The sequence below is a fragment of the Festucalex cinctus genome, chromosome 3, assembly GCF_051991245.1.
Source record: "Festucalex cinctus isolate MCC-2025b chromosome 3, RoL_Fcin_1.0, whole genome shotgun sequence".
NCBI classification, from domain to species: Eukaryota; Metazoa; Chordata; class Actinopteri; order Syngnathiformes; family Syngnathidae; genus Festucalex; species Festucalex cinctus.
This window is the reverse complement of record NC_135413.1, coordinates 4861395-4883207: the sequence shown is the minus strand read 5'-3', so window position 1 is coordinate 4883207 and position 21813 is coordinate 4861395. Positions and strand designations below refer to the sequence as shown.

The following is a 21813-nucleotide window of genomic DNA, read 5'->3' as shown; positions in this document are numbered from 1 at the left end:
AATAAATCAAAATGGCGGACTTCCTGTGAGGTTTAGCATATGGTTCAAAAAGAGTTTTTTGTAGGTCATAGCCTTTTACATATGTGTACAAATTTTCGGAGCTCTAGATTAAACGTACAACCGGCAATGCTTCGTGAAGTAAGAATTTTTAAACTCTAAATTTGATGCGTCGCCGCCGTCATATAGTATATCAAAAACTTTAGATTTTTTACAATGATGTTGTCCCAGGTGTTGAGATGGTCCATCCCAAGTTTGAAGTCAATCGGGTTAACCGTGTAGGAGAAGCGGGCAAAAGTATGACCCCTGTAAATGTGCAAAACTGGGCCAAAATTGGACATTCAGATGATCATACCTCACTTTCTGTCTATTTTAGGGTACACACATCAAAGAGGTTTTTGTTCATCTGGATGTGCTACGGGTGCCACACAATTTTCGTCGCCATAGGACAATCGTAGCGGGACAGGGATCCGTTTAACCTATGTAGGTGGCGCTATGGAGCCATTTTTCTGTTATCATGTATGGCGACTTTAAAATATCAAATTTTTCGCCAGGCCTGATGTGCGTGTAAAGTTTGGTGAGTTTTCGGTCACGTTTAGCGTCTCAAAAATGCGATTGTTTGCGGAGAAGAATAATAATAAGAATAATAATAATAAGAAGAATTCCTACAAAAACAATAGGGCCTCGCAGCGGCACCGCCGCCGCCGCTGCTCGGGCCCTAATAATAATAAGAATAATAATAAGAAGAATTCCTACAAAAACAATAGGGCCTCGCAGCGGCACCGCCGCCGCCGCTGCTCGGGCCCTAATAATAATAACAATAATAATAATAATAATAAGAATTCCTACAAAAACAATAGGGCCTCGCAGCGGCACCGCCGCCGCCGCTGCTCGGGCCCTAATAAGAATTCCTTCAGGAACAATAGGGACCTCGCAGCGGTCGCTGCTCGGGCCCTAATAAGAATTCCTTCAGGAACAATAGGGACCTCGCAGCGGTCGCTGCTCGGGCCCTCATAATAAGAAGAATTCCTACAAAAACAATAGGGCCTCGCAGCGGCACCGCCGCCGCCGCTGCTCGGGCCCTAACTAGAGCTGCGAGCAGCTATAAAGGGCCCTCGCAACCCGGGCCACGTTGGGGTATTTGCACGTCGGGGTCCTGGCATGTTGGGGTACTGTCAAATAGGAAACCATCTAAATTGTAAACGTTTTTGCCCGGCTTTGTGTTTTTAAAGTTTCATGGAAAGGCCAAAAACGATGCACAATTAACAAAATAAAATCAAAATGGATTGGCACATGGCTATATAGAATACTTTTTTAATATATTCGGCATGCCTGCCAATATTCACACATCTAGCTGAATCATATAATCGGAAAGACTTCATAAAAATGTCTAGAGGGCGCGATTGAGCCATTTATTACAAATTGCACAACAAATCTCTAAATAAAATATTCATGTTCCAGACAGGTCTGGTGTGTGTGCAAAGTTTTGTGAGTTTTCACCCATATTTAGACTCTCAAAAAAGCATTTTTCTTCACAAACAATGCATGGCTACAGCAAAGGCGTGTGACAAAATAAAAAAATTCAATAACTTTTCATCTTAAATATCTTAAGATGAAACACGCCAAAGAATGAAGACGATCTGATAAGTTCTGTTGAAAATATGACCCCTATAAAAGGCCCCAAAAAATGGCTACAAATACCAAAGTAAATCAAAATGGCAGACTTCCTTTTTGATTCAGCATATGGCTTTAGAAACCTTTTTGTAAGTCTTAGGCTGATAGGTATCCCAATTTTTACAAATCTAGCTGAATCATAAAACACAAAACATTTGCAAAAGCTTCATAAAAATGTCTAGAGGGCGCTATTGAACCATTTATTGCAAATTGAATAAGAAATCTCTAAAATATTCATGCTGATGACAAGCCTGATGTGTGTGTAAAGTTTCATGAGTTTTTGCACATGTTTAGACCAAAAAAAAAAAGCAGCATTTTACTTGGCAAACAATGCATCGCCATGACAACGGCGTGCGACAAAATAAATAACTTTCGATAACTTTGCATCTTAAACATCTTAAGATGAAGCACACCAAGTTTAAAGACAGTCGGATAAATTTTGTAGGAGGAGTTCGTTAAAATATGACCCCTAAAAAAGGCCACAAAAAATGGCTACAAATCCTAACGTAAATCAAAATGGTGGACTTCCTGATTGGTTTAGCATATGGCTCCAAGAGACTTTTTTGTACATCCTGAGCTCTTATGTTTGCCTGCAAATTATCATAGCTTTAGGTGAAACGTACAACCGGGAATGCTTTGTCTGTTTAATCAAAACGCAAAATATGGTGTGCAATTCGATGCATTGCTATGTCAACAGTGTGTGACAAAATAAAAAACTTTCGATTACTTTGCATCTTAAACATCTTAAGATGAAACATACCAAGTTTGAAGACAGTCGGATAAATTTTGTAGGAGGGGTTCGTTAAAATATGACCCCTGAAAAAGGCCACAAAAAAATGGCAACAAATCCCATCATAAATCAAAATGGCGGACTTCCTGTTTGGTTTAGCACATGGTTCCAAGAGACTTTTTTGTACATCGTGTGCTCTTATGTATGCCTGCAAATTATCATAGCGCTAGGTGAAACGTACAACCGGGAATGCTTCTTTAAAGAGGACTTTTTTAGCTCAAAATGTGATGCCCTGCCCCTGGGGGACTTCCTGTTGGGTTTAGCACATGGCACCAAGAGACTTTTTTGTACATCTTGGGCTGTTACATATGTCTACAAATTTTCATAGCTCTTGCTGCTTCTTACAACTGGGAATGCTTCATTAAGAAGGAATTTTTTCCTTTGCAAACTGTGCATGCCACGGCAACAGCGTGCGACGAAATAAAAAGCTTTCAATAACTTTTCATCTTCAACATCTTAAGATGAAACACACCACCTTTGAAGATGATCAGATAAACTCTGTAGGAGGAGTTCGTTAAAATATGACCCCTAAAAAAGACCACAAAAAATGGCTACAAATTCCAACGTAAATCAAAATGGTGGACTTCCTGTTTGGTTTAGCATATGGCTCCAAGAGACTTTTTTGTACATCCTGAGCTCTTATGTTTGCCTGCATATTATCATAGCTCTAGGTGAAACGTACAACCGGGAATGCTTTGTTAAAGAGGAGTTTTTTTTTTAGCTCAAAATGTGATGCCCGGCCCCTGGGGGACTTCCTGTTGGGTTTAGCACTTGACACCAAGAGACTTTTTTTTAACATCGTGGGCTGTTACATATGTCTACAAATTTTCGTAGCTCTAGCTGCTTCGTACAACTGGGAATGCTTCTTTAAGAAGGACTTTTTTTCCTTTGCAAACAGTGCATACCACGACAACAGCGTGCGACGAAATAAAAAGCTTTCAATAACTTTTCATCTTCAACATCTTAAGATGAAACACACCAACTTTGAAGATGATCGGATAAACTCTGTAGGAGGAGTTCGTTAAAATATGACCCCTATGAAATGGCCAAAAAAATGGCAAAACGTTCCAAAGTAAATCAAAATGGCGGACTTCCTGTTAGGTTTAGCATATGGTTCAAAAAGAGTTTTTTGTACCTTGAGGGCTGTTACATATGTCTTCAAATTTTGGTAAGTCTAGGTGAAACGTACAGCCGGGAATGCTTCATTAAGTAAGAATTTTCAAACGCAAAATTTGATACCCCGCCTCTGGCGGACTCCCTGTTCGGTTTAGCACATGGCACCAACAGGCTTTTTTGTAGGTCATAGTCTGTTACATATGTGTACCAATTTTCGTAGCTCTAGGTTAAACGTACAACCGGCAATACTACGTTTAGTAAGCGTTTTGAAACTCTAAATTTGATGCCTCACCCCCGTCATATAGTACGTCAAAAAGTTTTGATTTTTTACCATGATGTTGTCCCAGGTGTTGAGATGGTACAGCCCAAGTTTGAAGTCAATCGGGTTAACCGTGTAGGAGAAGCGGGCAAAAGTATGACCCCTGTAAATGTGCAAAAATTGGCAAAAATTGGACATTTAAATACTCATACCTCACTTTCTGTCTATTTTAGGGTACATACTTCAAAGAGGTTTTTGTTCATTGGGATGTGCTACAGGTGCCACACAATTTTCATAGCCGTCGGACAATCGTAGCGGGACAGGGATCCGTTAAACCTATGTAGGTGGCGCTACAGAGGCATTTTTCTGTTATCATGTATGGCGACTTTAAAATATAAAATTTTTCGCCAGGCCTGATGTGCGTGTAAAGTTTGGTGAGTTTTCGGTCACGTTTAGTGTCTCAAAAATGTGATCGTTTGCGGAGAATAATAATAATAACTAGAGCTGCGAGCAGCTATAAAGGGCCCTCGCAACCTGGGCCACGTTGGGGTACTTGCACGTCGGGGTACTGACATGTTGGGGTACTGTTTCATAGGAAACCGTCTAAATTGTAAATGTTTTTGCCATGCTTTGTGCTTGCAAAGTTTCATGGAAAGGCCAAAAATGATGCACAATTAACAAAATAAAATCAAAATGGTTTGGCACATGGCTATAGAATATTTTTTGTAGGTATTAGACTGATAGGTGTGCCTCCAAATATTCACACATCTAGCTGAATCATTTAATCGGAAATACTTCATAAAAATGTCTAGAGGGCGCTATTGAGCCATTTATTACAAATTGCACAACAAATCTCTAAAATATTCATGTTCTTGAGAGGTCTGATCTGTGTGCAAAGTTTTGAGTTTTCTCTCGTTTAGAAAAAAAAAAAAAAAAAAGCAGCATTTTACTTGGCAAATAATGCATCGCTATGGCAACGGCTTGCGACAAAATAAAAAAAACTTTCAATAACTGCATCTTAAACATCTTAAGATGAAACACACCAAGTTGGAAGACAGTCGGATAAATTTCGTAGGAGTTCGTTAAAATGTGACCCCTAAAAAAGGCGTAAATCAAAATGCCGGACTTCCTGTTTGGTTTAGCATATGGTTCTAAGAGACTTTTTTGTACATCGTGGGCTCTTATGTATGCCTCCAAATTATCATAGCGCTAGGTGAAACGTACAACCGGGAATGCTTCGTTAAAGAGGAGTTTTTTAGCTCAAAATGTGATGCCCGGCCCCTGCGGGACTTCCTGTTGGGTTTAGCACAAAGCAGCAAGAGATTTTTGTTGTACATCGTGGGCTGTTACATATGTCTACAAATTTTCGTAGCTCTAGCTGCTTCGTACAACTGAGAATTCTTCATTAAGAAGATTTTTTTTTCCTTTGCAAACAAGTGCATGCCACGACAACAGTGTGCGGCGAAATAAAAAGCTTTCAATAACTTTTTATCCTCAACATCTTAAGATGAATCACACCAAGTTTGAAGATGATCGGATAAACTCTGTAGGAGGAGTTCGTTAAAATAGGACCCCTATGAAATGGCCAAAAAAATGGCAACACGTTCCAAAGTAAATCAAAATGGCGGACTTCCTGTTAGGTTTAGCACATGGTTCAAAAAGAGTTTTTTGTACCTTGAGGGCTGTTACATATGTCTTCAAATTTTGGTAACTCTAGGTGAAACGTACAGCCGGGAATGCCTCATTAAGTAAGAATTTTGAAACTCAAAATTTGATGCCCCGCCTCTGGCGGACTTCCTGTTAGGTTTAGCATATGCTTCAAAAAGAGTTTTTTGTAGGTCATAGCCTGTTACATATGTGTACCAATTTTCGTAGCTCAAGGTTAAACGTACAACCGGCAATGCTTCGTTAAGTAAGAATTTTGAAACTGTAAATTTGATGCCCCGCCACCGTCATATAGTATGTCAAAAACTTTTCATTTTTTACCATGATGTTGTCCCAGGTGTTGAGAAGGTACAGCCCAAGTTTGAAGTCAATCGGGTTTACCGTGTAGGAGAAGCGGGCAAAAGTATCACCCCTGTAAATGTGCAAAAATTGGCCAAAATTGGACATTTAAATACTCATATCTCACTTCCTGTCTATTTTTGGGTACACAGATCAAAGAGGTTTTTGTTCCTCTGGATATGCTACAGGTGCCACACAATTTTCATAGCCGTAGGACAATCGTAGCGGGACAGGGATCCGTTTAAGCTATGTAGGTGGCGCTACAGAGCCATTTTTCTGTTATCATGTATGGCGACTTTAAAATATAAAATTTTTCACCAGGCCCGATCTGCGTGTAAAGTTTGGTGAGTTTTCGTTCACGTTTAGTGTCTCAAAAATGTGATTGTTTGCGGAAAAGAATAATAACAAATAAAAAGAATAACTAGAGCTGCGAGCAGCTATAAAGGGCCCTCGCAACCCGGGCCACGTTGGGGTACTTGCACGTCGGGGTACTGGCACGTTGGGGTACTGTCAAATAGGACAAGACCATCTAAAATGTTTTTGACAAGCCTTGTGTGTGCAAAGTTTAATCAAAACGCAAAATATGGTGTGCAATTCCCAAAATAAATTCAAAATGGCGGACTTCCTTTTAGGTTTAGCATACGGCTACAGAATACCTTTTGTAGGTCTTAAGCTAATAGGTATGCCTCCCAGTTTTCATAAATCTTGGTCAAGTCATCTTTAGTTGTGTATCGCTTGAATCATACAATTGGAAATGCTCCATAAAAATGCATAGAGGGCGCTATTGAGCACAACGTTGGGTTACTTGCACGTCAGGGTACTGGCACGTTGGGGTACTGTTACATGGAACAAGGACCATTTAAAATGTTAGTTTTTTCCATGGCTTGTCTGTGCAAAGTTTAATGAAAAAGGCCAAAAATGATGTATAATTCCCAAAATAAAATCAAAATAGCGGACTTCCTCTTTGGTTTGGCAAATGGCTACATAATACTTTTTTGTAGGTCTAGCATAATCATACAATCGGAAATGCTTCATAAAAATGTCTAGAGGGCGCTATTTATTGCAAATTGCACAATAAATCTCTAAAAATTCATGTTCATGACAAGTCTGATGTGTTTGCAAAGTTTCATGAGTTTTCATGTGTATAAAAAAAAAAAAAAAGCAGCACTTGACAACTGTTACATGGAACAAGGACCATTTAAAATGTTAGTTTTTTCCATGCCTTGTCTGTGCAAAGTTTAATGAAAAAGGCCAAAAATTATGTATAATTCCCAAAATAAAATCAAAATAGCGGACTTCCTCTTTGGTTTGGCAAATGGCTACATAATACTTTTTTGTAGGTCTAGCATAATCATACAATCGGAAAGGCTTCATAAAAATGTCTAGATGGCGCTATTTATTGCAAATTGCACAATAAATCTCTGAAAATTCATGTTCATGACGAGTCTGATGTGTTTGCAAAGTTTCATGAGTTTTCATGTGTATAAAAAAAAAAAAAGCAGCACTTGACAAACAATGCATTGCTATGGCAACAGCGTGTTACAAAATAAAAAACTTTCGATTACTTTGCATCTTAAACATCTTAAGATGAAACACACCAAGTTTGAAGACAGTCGGATAAATTTTGTAGGAGGGGTTCGTTAAAATATGACCCCTGAAAAAGGCCACAAAAAATGGCAACAAATCCCATCATAAATCAAAATGGCAGACTTCCTGTTTGGTTTAGCACATGGTTCCAAGAGACTTTTTTGTACATCGTGGGCTCTTATGTATGCCTGCAAATTATCATAGCGCTAGGTGAAACGGACAACCGGGAATGCTTCGTTAAAGAGGAGTTTTTTAGCTCAAAATGTGATGCCCGGCCCCTGGGGGACTTCCTGTTAGGTTAAGCACATGGCACCAAGAGACTTTTTTGTACATCCTGGACTGTTACATATGTCTACAATTTTTCGTCGCTCTAGCTGTTTCATACAACTGGGAATGCTTCATTAATAAGATTTTTTTTCCTTTGCAAAAAGTGCATGCCACGACAACAGCGTGTGACGAAATAAAAAACTTTCAATCACTTTTCATTTTCAACATCTTAAGATGAATCACACCAAGTTTGAAGATGATCGGATAAACTCTGTAGGAGGAGTTTGTTAAAATATGACCCCTATGAAATGGCCCAAAAAAATGGCAACACATTCCAAAGTAAATCAAAATGGCGGACGTCCTGTTAGGTTTAGCATATGGTTCAAAAAGAGTTTTTAGTACCTCGAGGGCTGTTATATACCTCTACAAATTTTGGTAACTCTATGTGAAACGTACAGCCGGGTATGCTTTGTTAAAGAGGAGTTTTTTAGCTCAAAATGTGATGCCCGGCCCCTGGGGGACTTCCTGTTGGGTTTAGCACAGGGCACCAAGAGACTTTTTTGTACATCTTGGGCTGTTACATATGTCTACAAATTTTCGTAGCTCTAGCTGCTTCGTACAAATGGGAATGCTTCTTTAAGGATATTTTTTTTCCTTTAAAAACAGTGCATGCCATGACAACAGTGTGCGACGAAATACAAAGCTTTCAATAACTTTTCATCTTCAACATCTTAAGATGAATCACACCAAGTTTGAAGATGATCGGATAAACACTGTAGGAGGAGTTCGTTAAAATAAGACCCCAATGAAATGGCCAAAAAAATGGCAACACGTTCCAAAATAAATCAAAATGGTGGACTTCCTGTTAGGTTTAGCATATGGTTCAAAAAGAGTTTTTTGTAGGTCATAGCCTGTTACATATGTGTACCAATTTTCGTAGCTCTAGATTAAACGTACAACCGGCAATGCTTCGTGAAGTAAGAATTTTTAAACTCTAAATTTGATGCGCCACCACCGTCATATAGTATATCAAAAACTTTTCATTTTTCACAATGATGTTGTCCCAGGTGTTGAGATGGTACATCCCAAGTTTGAAGTCAATCGGGTTAACCGTGTAGGAGAAGCGGGCAAAAGTATGACCCCTGTAAATGTGCAAAAATTGGCAAAAATTGGACATTTAAATACTCATACCTCACTTTCTGTCTATTTTAGGGTACACACTTCAAAGAGGTTTTTGTTCATTGGGATGTGCTACAGGTGCCACACAATTTTCATAGCCGTCGGACAATCGTAGCGGGACAGGGATCCGTTTAACCTATGTAGGGGGCGCTAAGGAGCCATTTTTCTGTTATCATGTATGGCGACTTTAAAATATCAAATTTTTCGCCAGGCCTGATGTGCGTGTAAAGTTTGGTGAGTTTTCGTTCACGTTTAGTGTCTCAAAAATGCGATTGTTTGCGGAGAAGAAAAAGAATAATAATAAGAAGAATTCCTACAAAAACAATAGGGCCTCGCAGCGGCACCGCCGCCGCCGCTGCTCGGGCCCTAATAATAAGAATTCCTTCAGAAACAATAGGGACCTCGCAGCGGTCGCTGCTCGGGCCCTAATAATAATAATAATAATAATAAGAAGAAGAATTCCTACAAAAACAATAGGGCCTCGCAGCGGCACCGCCGCCGCCGCTGCTCGGGCCCTAATAAGAATTCCTTCAGGAACAATAGGGACCTCGCAGCGGTCGCTGCTCGGGCCCTAATAAGAATTCCTTGAAAAACAATAGGGCCTCGCAGCGGCACCGCCGCCGCCGCTGCTCGGGCCCTAATAAAACATAATAATATAAATAACATAACATTGATGTTATGTACAAAAGCACACTATTGTGCTTTTTTTAGTATGAGATTTTTTTTTTAATATCGCCAACCTCCCCACAATATCGTGATAATTATCGTATCGTGAGCTTCATATTGTGACAATATCATATCGTGACATCTGGATATCGTTACATCCCTATTAACAATTATATTTCTGGTTGTAAACAGCTCATAAACAACACAATTTGTTAATGAATCTATTCTTTAATGACACTCATTTATAGTGCAAAGTGGCAAACCTCATGACATAAAGTGACGTCTTTCTGTCTTTGCAGACTGCTACAACTGCAAAGAGGTCCGTTCTTTTGTCGAGAATAAGACACCAGGAAAGAACCTTTCCATGGATTTCCTGCAGTACAACAACAAGGCACTGAGTCGGATTTACCCAAAAGGCCAGCGTGTGGAGTCCTCAAACTATGACCCCTACCCTTTTTGGGCTGTCGGCTGTCACATGGTGGCTCTTAACTTCCAGACGGCAGGTGTTCACACCATTTAAAAAAAATCCAGACTCTAATTTTAGTCTGTGGTCTACAGGATTGTCTCAGAAAATTAGAATATTGTGATAAAGTCCATTTTTTTCTGTGATGCAATTAAATAAGCAAAAATGCCATACATTCCGGATTCATTACAAATCAACTGAAATATTGCAAGCCTTTTATTGTTTCAATATTGCTGATTATGGCATTATTTTTTAATTGGTCTGAGGAAATATTCTGATATTTTGAGATAGGATATTTGGGTTTTCTTAAACTGTAAGCCATAATCAACAATATTAAAAATAATAAAAGGCTTGCAATATTTCAGTTGATTTGTAATGAATCCAGAATGTATGGCATTTTTGCTCTTTTAATATTATTATAGAAAATAATGGATTTTATCACAATATTCTAATTTTCTGAGACAGTCCTGTACTGTCAATTGCTCTCAACGTTTTCACTGTTTGTATTGTTTCTTTCACTTGCCGCCCAAAGTGTCAACTCTCTGCTAGTGTACGATCACCGGATATTATTAAAGCTTTTGGCTAATCATGGGCTCATCTAATCTCAGTATTTATACTGTAAATCTTTGGCACCACTGATGGTTGGCGTTACCTCTTCCATTTCAATGCTCTGTGCTTCCAAAAGAAGAAATAGAGAGCCGGTGGTAATACAGCAAGCAGCACGTCTGGCACCTTCTCCCGAGGCTTTCCTACTGCGTTCTGTTCTGCTCCTGACCTTTCAGCATCCTTCCCTTCTTTGAATCCTGTCACTTCCTGCTTGCCACCTGTCCCTTCCCGGGTTCAGACGATGCAGTCCTGTCACCCCAGCAGCTGCGCTGGTGTGGAACCAACCTCCAGAAGCCGCGGCTGTTGAAGCAAAGCCAAATGGTTGGTTAAATACAGGATCCTAACTAGATAAGCCCAGCGATTACTAGGTCTTAAGTATTTCATCACCTTCCTCAGTTTGTATTTCTTATCAATGACAGAGACGTGGGTGTACCACAGTGAGTCCGCTGTCTTCTCCAAACATTGACCATGTGACTGTTCTTATTTGAATTCGCCAAGGATTTCGGGCAGAGGAGGAGAATTAGCAACTGTTTGAAAAAAAACAACAAAGCTCTAAGTAGTTGTCCCAACTAACTCCTTTGAATAGATTTAAACTATTTATTGGCAGATTCATTAATCAGGCAGGCCTATTAATCACGGCATATTAGCTATAAATTGGCTATAAATTGTCAAATGTACCTGAAGTATTAGACATACTGTAAAATATGAAAGAGGCTTGGTTATACTGTATGCTGAGGCTCTAATTCATTGAATATTCATTACAATTGAATATTCATTGAAGGTTGAATATTCATAGAAAGTTCAATATTCATCATTGAATATTCATTAAAAGTTTGAGTTTATGGATACTTTGACGCCATTGTTAAACTAATTAGTTATAGTTTACTCATTATTTGCTAAATCTAAAAAAAAAGTAAATAAGTTAGTAATTGAATTACTTCATAATAAAAGTAACTCATTACCAGGCAAAGTAACTATTTTCACTACTTAAAAAATGATTTTATGTGAAATTATTTTTATTTGTTAGTTTTGTTATTATTATTATTATTATTAGGGCCCGAGCAGCGGCGGCACCAGCGGCGGTGCCGCTGCGAGGCCCTATTGTTTTTGTAGGAATTCTTCTTATTAGGGCCCGAGCAGCGACCGCTGCGAGGTCCCTATTGTTTTTCGTTCGAATTATTATTATTATTAGGGCCCGAGCAGCGACCGCTGCGAGGTCCCTATTGTTTTTGTAAAATTATTATTATTATTATTATTATTATTATTATTATTATTAGGGCCCGAGCAGCGACCGCTGCGAGGTCCCTATTGTTTTTGTAAAAATTATTATTAGGGCCCGAGCAGGGACCGCTGCGAGGTCCCTATTGTTTTTGTAAAAACTATTATTATTATTATTATTATTAGGGCCCGAGCAGCTACCGCTGCGAGGTCCCTATTGTTTTTCGATCGGATTATTATTATTATTATTATTAGGGCCCGAGCAGCGGCGGCACCGGCGGCGGTGCCGCTGCGAGGCCCTATTGTTTTTGTAGGAATTCTTCTTATTAGGGCCCGAGCAGCGGCGGCGGTGGTGCCGCTGCGAGGCCCTATTGTTTTTCAAGGAATTCTTATTAGGGCCCGAGCAGCGGCGGCGGCGGTGCCGCTGCGAGGCCCTATTGTTTTTCAAGGAATTCTTATTAGGGCCCGAGCAGCGGCGGCGGCGGTGCCGCTGCGAGGCCCTATTGTTTTTGTAGGAATTATTATTATTATTCTTATTATTATTAGGGCCCGAGCAGCGGCGGCACCGGCGGCGGTGCCGCTGCGAGGCCCTATTGTTTTTGTAGGAATTCTTATTAGGGCCCGAGCAGCGACCGCTGCGAGGTCCCTATTGTTCCTGAAGGAATTCTTATTAGGGCCCGAGCAGCGGCGGCGGCGGTGCCGCTGCGAGGCCCTATTGTTTTTGTAGGAATTCTTATTATTATTAGGGCCCGAGCAGCGGCGGCGGCGGTGCCGCTGCGAGGCCCTATTGTTTTTGTAGGAATTCTTATTATTATTAGGGCCCGAGCAGCGGCGGCAGCGGTGCCGCTGCGAGGCCCTATTGTTTTTGTAGGAATTCTTATTATTATTAGGGCCCGAGCAGCGACCGCTGCGAGGTCCCTATTGTTTCTGAAGGAATTCTTATTATTCTTCTTTTTAGGGCCCGAGCAGCGACCGCTGCGAGGTCCCTATTGTTCCTGAAGGGATTCTTATTAGGGCCCGAGCAGCGGAGGCAGCGGTGCCGCTGCGAGGCCCTATTGTTTTTGTAGGAATTCTTCTTATTATTATTATTCTGATTATTATTCTTCTCCGCAAACAATCGCATTTTTGAGACGCTAAACGTGAACGAAAACTCACCAAACTTTACACGCACATCAGGCCTGGCGAAAAATTTGATATTTTAAAGTCACCATACATGATAACAGAAAAATGGCTCCATAGCGCCACCTACATAGGTTAAACGGATCCCTGTCCCGCTACGATTGTCCTATGGCGACGAAAATTGTGTGGCACCCGTATCACATCCAGATGAACAAAAACCTCTTTGATGTGTGTACCCTAAAATAGACAGAAAGTGAGGTATGATCATCTGAATGTCCAATTTTGGCCCAGTTTTGCACATTTACAGGGGTCATACTTTTGCCCGCTTCTCCTACACGGTTAACCCGATTGACTTCAAACTTGGGATGGACCATCTCAACACCTGGGACAACATCAATGTAAAAAATCGAAAGTTTTTGATATACTATATGACGGCGGCGACGCATCAAATTTAGAGTTTAAAAATTCTTACTTCACGAAGCATTGCCGGTTGTACGTTTAATCTAGAGCTACGAAAATTGGTACACATATGTAACAGGCTATGACCTACAAAAAACTCTTTTTGAAGCATATGCTAAACCTGACAGGAAGTCCACCATTTTGATTTATTTTGGAACGTGTTGCCATTTTTTTGGCCATTTCATTGGGGTCTTATTTTAACGAACTCCTCCTACAGTGTTTATCCGATCATCTTCAAACTTGGTGTGATTCATCTTAAGATGTTGAAGATGAAAAGTTATTGAAAGCTTTGTATTTCGTCGCACACTGTTGTCATGGCATGCACTGTTTGCAAAGGAAAAAAAATATACTTAAAGAAGCATTCCCATTTGTACGAAGCAGCAAGAGCTACGAAAATTTGTAGACATATGTAACAGCCCAAGATGTACAAAAAAAAAGTCTCTTGGTGCCCTGTGCTAAACCCAACAGGAAGTCCCCCAGGGGCCGGGCATCACATTTTGAGCTAAAAAACTCCTCTTTAACAAAGCATACCCGGCTGTACATTTCACCTAGAGTTACCAAAATTTGTAGAGGTATATAACAGCCCTCGAGGTACAAAAAACTCTTTTTGAACCATATGCTAAACCTAACAGGACGTCCGCCATTTTGATTTACTTTGGAATGTGTTGCCATTTTTTTTGCCCATTTCATAGGGGTCATATTTTAACAAACTCCTCCTACAGAGTTTATCCGATCATCTTCAAACTTGGTGTGATTCATCTTAAGATGTTGAAAATGAAAAGTTATTGAAAGTTTTTTATTTCGTCACACGCTGTTGTCGTGGCATGCACTTTTTGCAAAGAAAAAAAAATCTTATTAATGAAGCATTCCCAGTTGTACGAAGCAGCTAGAGCGACGAAAAATTGTAGACATATGTAACAGTCCAGGATGTACAAAAAAGTCTCTTGGTGCCATGTGCTTAACCTAACAGGAAGTCCCCCAGGGGCCGGGCATCACATTTTGAGCTAAAAAACTCCTCTTTAACGAAGCATTCCCGGTTGTACGTTTCACCTAGCGCTATGATAATTTGCAGGCATACATAAGAGCCCACGATGTACAAAAAAAGTCTCTTGGAACCATGTGCTAAACCAAACAGGAAGTCCGCCATTTTGATTTATGATGGGATTTGTTGCCATTTTTTGTGGCCTTTTTCAGGGGTCATATTTTAACGAACCCCTCCTACAAAATTTATCCGACTGTCTTCAAACTTGGTGTGTTTCATCTTAAGATGTTTAAGATGCAAAGTAATCAAAAGTTTTTTATTTTGTAACACGCTGTTGCCATAGCAATGCATTGTTTGTCAAGTGCTGCTTTTTTTTTTATACACATGAAAACTCATGAAACTTTGCAAACACATCAGACTTGTCATGAACATGATTTTTCAGAGATTTATTGTGCAATTTGCAATAAATAGCGCCCTCTAGACATTTTTATGAAGCATTTCCGATTGTATGATTATGCTAGACCTACAAAACAGTATTATGTAGCCATTTGCCAAACCAAAGAGGAAGTCCGCTATTTTGATTTTATTTTGGGAATTATACATCATTTTTGGCCTTTTTCATTAAACTTTGCACAGACAAGGCATGGAAAAAACTAACATTTTAAATGGTCCTTGTTCCATGTAACAGTTGTCAAGTGCTGCTTTTTTTTTTTTTTTTATACACATGAAAACTCATGAAACTTTGCAAACACATCAGACTTGTCATGAACATGAATTTTTAGAGATTTATTGTGCAATTTGCAATAAATAGCGCCCTCTAGACATTTTTATGAAGCATTTCCGATTGTATGATTATGCTAGACCTACAAAAAAGTATTATGTAGCCATTTGCCAAACCAAAGAGGAAGTCCGCTATTTTGATTTTATTTTGGGAATTATACATCATTTTTGGCCTTTTTCATTAAACTTTGCACAGACAAGGCATGGAAAAAACTAACATTTTAAATGGTCCTTGTTCCATGTAACAGTACCCCAACGTGCCAGTACCCTGACGTGCAAGTAACCCAACGTTGTGCTCAATAGCGCCCTCTATGCATTTTTATGGAGCATTTCCAATTGTATGATTCAAGCGATACACAACTAAAGATGACTTGACCAAGATTTATGAAAACTGGGAGGCATACCTATTAGCTTAAGACCTACAAAAGGTATTCTGTAGCCGTATGCTAAACCTAAAAGGAAGTCCACCATTTTGAATTTATTTTGGGAATTGCACACCATATTTTGCGTTTTGATTAAACTTTGCACACACAAGGCTTGTCAAAAACATTTTAGATGGTCCTTGTCCTATTTTACAGTACCCCAACGTGCCAGTACCCCGACGTGCAAGTACCCCAACGTGGCCCGGGTTGCGAGGGCCCTTTATAGCTGCTCGCAGCTCTAGTTAGGGCCCGAGCAGCGACCGCTGCGAGGTCCCTATTGTTTTTCAAGGAATTCTTATTAGGGCCCGAGCAGCGGCGGCGGCGGTGCCGCTGCGAGGCCCTATTGTTTTTGTAGGAATTCTTCTTATTATTATTCTTATTATTATTCTTCTCCGCAAACAATCGCATTTTTGAGACACTAAACGTGACCGAAAACTCACCAAACTATACACGCACATCAGGCCTGGCGAAAAATTTGATATTTTAAAGTCGCCATACATGATAACAGAAAAATGGCTCCTTAGCGCCCCCTACATAGGTTAAACGGATCCCTGTCCCGCTACGATTGTCCGACGGCTATGAAAATTGTGTGGCACCTGTAGCACATCCCAATGAACAAAAACCTCTTTGAAGTGTGTACCCTAAAATAGACAGAAAGTGAGGTATGAGTATTTAAATGTCCAATTTTTGCCAATTTTTGCACATTTACAGGGGTCATACTTTTGCCCGCTTCTCCTACACGGTTAACCCGATTGACTTCAAACTTGGGATGTACCATCTCAACACCTGGGACAACATCATTGTGAAAAATGAAAAGTTTTTGATATACTATATGACGGCGGCGGCGCATCAAATTTAGAGTTTAAAAATTCTTACTTCACGAGGCATTGCCGGTTGTACGTTCAATCTAGAGCTACGAAAATTGGTACACATATGTAACAGGCTATGACCTACAAAAAACTCTTTTTGAACCATATGCTAAACCTAACAGGAAGTCCACCATTTTGATTTATTTTGGAACGTGTTGCCATTTTTTTGGCCATTTCATTGGAGTCTTATTTTAACGAACTCCTCCTACAGTGTTTATCCGATCATCTTCAAACTTGGTGTGATTCATCTTAAGATGTTGAAGATGAAAAGTTATTGAAAGCTTTGTATTTCGTCGCACGCTGTTGTCATGGCATGCACTGTTTGCAAAGGAAAAAAAATATCCTTAAAGAAGCATTGCCAGTTGTACGAAGCAGCTAGAGCTACGAAAATTTGTAGACATATGTAACAGCCCAAGATGTACAAAAAAGTCTCCTGGTGCCCTGTGCTAAACCCAACAGGAAGTCCCCCAGGGGCCGGGCATCACATTTTGAGCTAAAAAACTCCTCTTTAACAAAGCATACCCGGCTGTACGTTTCACCTAGAGTTACCAAAATTTGTAGAGGTATATAACAGCCCTCGAGGTACAAAAAACTCTTTTTGAACCATATGCTAAACCTAACAGGACGTCCGCCATTTTGATTTACTTTGGAATGTGTTGCCATTTTTTGGGCCATTTCGTAGGGGTCTTATTTTAACGAACTCCTCCTACAGAGTTTATCCGATCATCTTCAAACTTGGTGTGACTCATCTTAAGATGTTGAGGATGAAAAGTTATTGAAAGCTCTTTATTTCGTCGCACGCTGTTGTCGTGGCATGCACTTTTTGCAAAGGAAAAAAATCCTTCTTAATGAAGCATTCCCAGTTGTACGAAGTAGCTAGAGCTACAAAAATTTGTAGACATATGTAACAGCCCACAATGTACAAAAAAGTCTCTTGGTGCCATGTGCTAAACCCAACAGGAAGTCCCCCAGGGGCCGGGCATCACATTTTGAGCTAGAAAACTCCTCTTTAACGAAGCATTCCCGGTTGTACGTTTCACCTAGCGCGATGATAATTTGCAGGCATACATAAGAGCCCACGATGTACAAAAAAAGTCTCTTGGAACCATGTGCTAAACCAAACAGGAAGTCCGCCATTTTGATTTCCGATGGGATTTGTTGCCATTTTTTGTGGCCTTTTTCAGGGGTCATAATTTAACGAACTCCTCGTACAAAGTTCATCCGACCGTCTTCAAACTTGGTGTGTTTCATCTTAAGATGTTTAAGATGCAAAGTTATCGAAAGTTTTTTATTTTGTCGCACGCTGCTGCTATAGCGATGCATTGTTTGCCAAGTAAAGTGCTGCTTTGCTTTTTTATCTATACATGTGTGAAAACTCATGAAACTTTGCAAACACATCAGACTTGTCATGAACATGAATTTTTAGAGATTTATTGTGCAATTTGCAATAAATAGCGCCCTCTAGACATTTTTATGAAGCATTTCCGATTGTATGATTATGCTAGATTTGTGAAAATTAGGACAGACCCCTATCAGCCTAATACCTACAAAAAAGTATTATGTAGCCATTTGCCAAACCAAAGAGGAAGTCCGCTATTTTGATTTTATTTTGGGAATTATACATAATTTTTGGCCTCTTTCATTAAACTTTGCACAAACAAGGCATGGAAAAAACTAACATTTTAAATGGTCCTTGTTCCATGTAACAGTACCCCAACGTGCCAGTACCCTGACGTGCAAGTAACCCAACGTTGTGCTCAATAGCGCCCTCTATGCATTTTTATGGAGCATTTCCAATTGTATGATTCAAGCGATACACAACTAAAGATGACTTGACCTAGATTTGTGAAAACTGGGAGGCATACCTATTAGCTTAAGACCTACAAAAAGTATTCTGTAGCCGTATGCTAAACCTAAAAGGAAGTCCGCCATTTTGAATTTATTTTGGGAATTGCACACCATCTTTGGCCTTTTGCACTCACAAAGCTTGTCAAAAACATTTTAGATGGTCCTTGTCCGATTTGACAGTACCCCAACGTGCCAGTACCCCGACGTGCAAGTACCCCAACGTGACCCAGGTTGCGAGGGCCCTTTATAGCTGCTCGCAGCTCTAGTTCTTCTTCTTTTTATTTGTTATTATTCTTTTCCGCAAACAATCACATTTTTGAGACACTAAACGTGAACGAAAACTCACCAAACTTTACACACACGTCAGGCCTGGCGAAAAATTTGATATTTTAAAGTCGCCATAGGTGATAACAGAAAAATGGCTCCATAGCGCCACCTACATAGGTTAAACAGATCCCTGGCCCGCTACGATTGTCCGACGGCTATGAAAATTGTGTGGCACCTGTAGCACATCCAGATGAACAAAAACCTCTTTGATGTGTGTACCCTAAAATAGACAGGAAGTGAGATATGAGTATTTAAATGTCCAATTTTGGCCAATTTTTGCACATTTACAGGGGTCATACTTTTGCCTGCTTCTCCTACACGGTTAATCCAATTGACTTCAAACTTGGGATGTACCATCTCAAGACCTGGGACAACACCATGGTAAAAAATCTAAAGTTTTCGACATACTATATGACGGCGGTGGGGCATCAAATTTAGAGTTTCAAAACTCTTACTAAACGTAGTATTGCCGGTTGTATGTTTAACCTAGAGCTACGAAAATTGGTACACATATGTAACAGACTATGACCTACAAAAAAGTCTGTTGGTGCCATATGCTAAACCCAACAGGAAGTCCGCCAGAGGCGGGGCATCAAATTTTGAGTTTCAAAATTCTTACTTAATGAAGCATTCCCGGCTGTACGTTTCACCTAGAGTTACCAAAATTTAAAGACATATGTAACAGCCCTCAAGGTACAAAAAACTCTTTTTGAACCATATGCTAAACCTAACAGAAAGTCCACCATTTTGATTTACTTTGGAACGTGTTCCCATTTTTTTGGCCATTTCATAGGGGTCCTATTTTCACGAACTCCTCTTACAGAGTTTATCCGATCGTCTTCAAACTTGGTGTGATTCATCTTAAGATGTTGAAGATGAAAAGTTATTGAAAGCTTTTTATTTCGCTGCACGCTGTTGTCGTGGCAAGCACTTGTTTGCAAAGGAAAAAAAATTCTTCTTAATGAAGAATTCTCAGTTGTACGAAGCAGCTAGAGCTACGAAAATTTGTAGACATATGTAACAGCCCACGATGTACAAAAAAGTCTCTTGCTGCTTTGTGCTAAACCCAACAGGAAGTCCCGCAAGGGCCGGGCATCACTTTTTGAGCTAAAAAACTCCTCTTTAACGAAGCATTCCCGGTTGTACCTTTCACCTAGCGCTATGATAATTTGGAGGCATACATAAGAGCCCACGATGTACAAAAAAGTCTTTTAGAACCATATGCTAAGCCAAACAGGAAGTCCGGCATTTTGATTTACTTTGCTATTTGTAGCCATTTTTTGGGGGCCTTTTATAGGCCTCATATTTTCTACAAAACTTATCAGATTGTCTTCATTCTTTGGCATGTTTCATCTGAAGTATTGCCGGTTATACGTTTAATCTAGAGCTACGAAAATTGGTACACATATGTAACAGACTATGATCTACAAAAAAGCCTGTTGGTGCCATATGCTAAACCTAACAGGAAGTCCGCCAGAGGCAGGGCATCAAATTTTGCATTTCAAAATTTTTACTTAATGAAGCATTTCCGGCTGTACGTTTCACCTAGAGTGACCAAAATTTGAAGACATATGTAACAGCCCTCGAGGTACAAAAAACTCTTTTTGAACCATATGCTAAACCTAACAGGAAGTCTGCCATTTTGATTTACTTTGGAACATGTTGCCATTTTTTTGGCCATTCCATAGGGGTCTTATTTTAACGAACTCCTCCTACAGAGTTTATCCGATCATCTTCAAACTTGGTGTGATTCATCTTAAGATGTTGACGATGAAAAGTTATTGAAAGCTTTTTATTTCGTCGCACGCTGTTGTCGTGGCATGCACTGTTGGCAAAGGAAAAAAAAATCCTTCTTAATGCAGCGTTCCCAGTTGGACGAAGCAGCTCGAGCTACGAAAATTTGTAGACATATGTACACATTTGTCCACATATATATATTTACATATGCATGTAAAAAATTTATGTCAGGCTAAACTAAATGGTTGATTAGGCCCCACACATTTTCACCTTACCATACCCGGCCCTCTTTGCAAAAGGTTTGAACACTCCTGGCCTAAACCTAGGTGTATACTCAAACTATGCACGCACATAAAGCCTGGAACAAAATGTGTAATTTAGAGGGTTCTTGTTTTGTTTTTTGTATTCCTTATATTTCATGTCATTATACTTGACACACTATTTTTACTACTCACTGAATCAGTTATAAGAACATTTAATTGATACAATCCAATCACATCCTAGAGAATTGAAAACACATTCAATCATGAGGTTGTTAAGACACATTTACTTCTGTAGCACTTAACCACAAACAAGTTGCGACATCCCCTGATCTAACCCTCCAACCGGGCAAGGAAAAACTTTCAGGGGTCATATTTTAACGAACCCCTCCTACAAAATTTATCCGACTGTCTTCAAACTTGGTGTGTTTCATCTTAAGATGTTTAAGATGCAAAGTAATCGAAAGTTTTTTATTTTGTAACACGCTGTTGCCATAGCAATGCATTGTTTGTCAAGTGCTGCTTCTTTTTTTTTTATACACATGAAAACTCATGGAACTTTGCAAACACATCAGACTTGTCATGAACATGAATTTTCAGAGATTTATTGTGCAATTTGCAATAAATAGCGCCCTCTAGACCTTTTTATGAAGCATTTCCGATTGTATGATTATGCTAGACCTACAAAAAAGTATTATGTAGCCATTTGCCAAACCAAAGAGGAAGTCCGCTATTTTGATTTTATTTTGGGAATTATACATCATTTTTGGCCTTTTTCATTCAACTTTGCACAGACAAAGCATGGAAAAAACTAACATTTTAAATGGTCCTTGTTCCATGTAACAGTTGTCAAGTGCTGCTTTTTTTTTTTTTATACACATGAAAACTCATTAAACTTTGCAAACACATCAGACTTGTCATGAACATGAATTTTCAGAGATTTATTGTGCAATTTGCAATAAATAGCGCCCTCTAGACATTTTTATGAAGCATTTCCGATTGTATGATTATGCTAGACCTACAAAAAAGTATTATGTAGCCATTTGCCAAACCAAAGAGGAAGTCCGCTATTTTGATTTTATTTTGGGAATTATACATAATTTTTGGCCTTCTTCATTAAACTTTGCACAGACAAGGCATGGAAAAAACTAACATTTTAAATGGTCCTTGTTCCATGTAACAGT

General features: G+C 39.5%; 1 protein-coding gene across 5 annotated transcripts in view; it reads left to right on the top strand.

Annotated features, from left to right (window-relative positions):
* The window catches only part of plcg2 (phospholipase C, gamma 2), a 181651-nt gene that overhangs the window by 91906 nt on the left and 67932 nt on the right, over nt 1-21813 (top strand). For 4 of the 5 annotated variants that reach the window (XR_013282723.1, XR_013282722.1, XM_077515501.1 and 1 more), the window contains exon 27: nt 9839-10042. The exons of the other annotated variant lie outside the window; for it this stretch is intronic. Coding sequence is in view for 2 of the 4 variants with exons in the window: in XM_077515501.1 (XP_077371627.1) it covers nt 9839-10042 (204 nt within the window). In the remaining 2 variants the exon portion in view is untranslated. The remainder of the gene's footprint in view (nt 1-9838; nt 10043-21813) is intronic. 5 annotated transcript variants of the gene reach the window in all.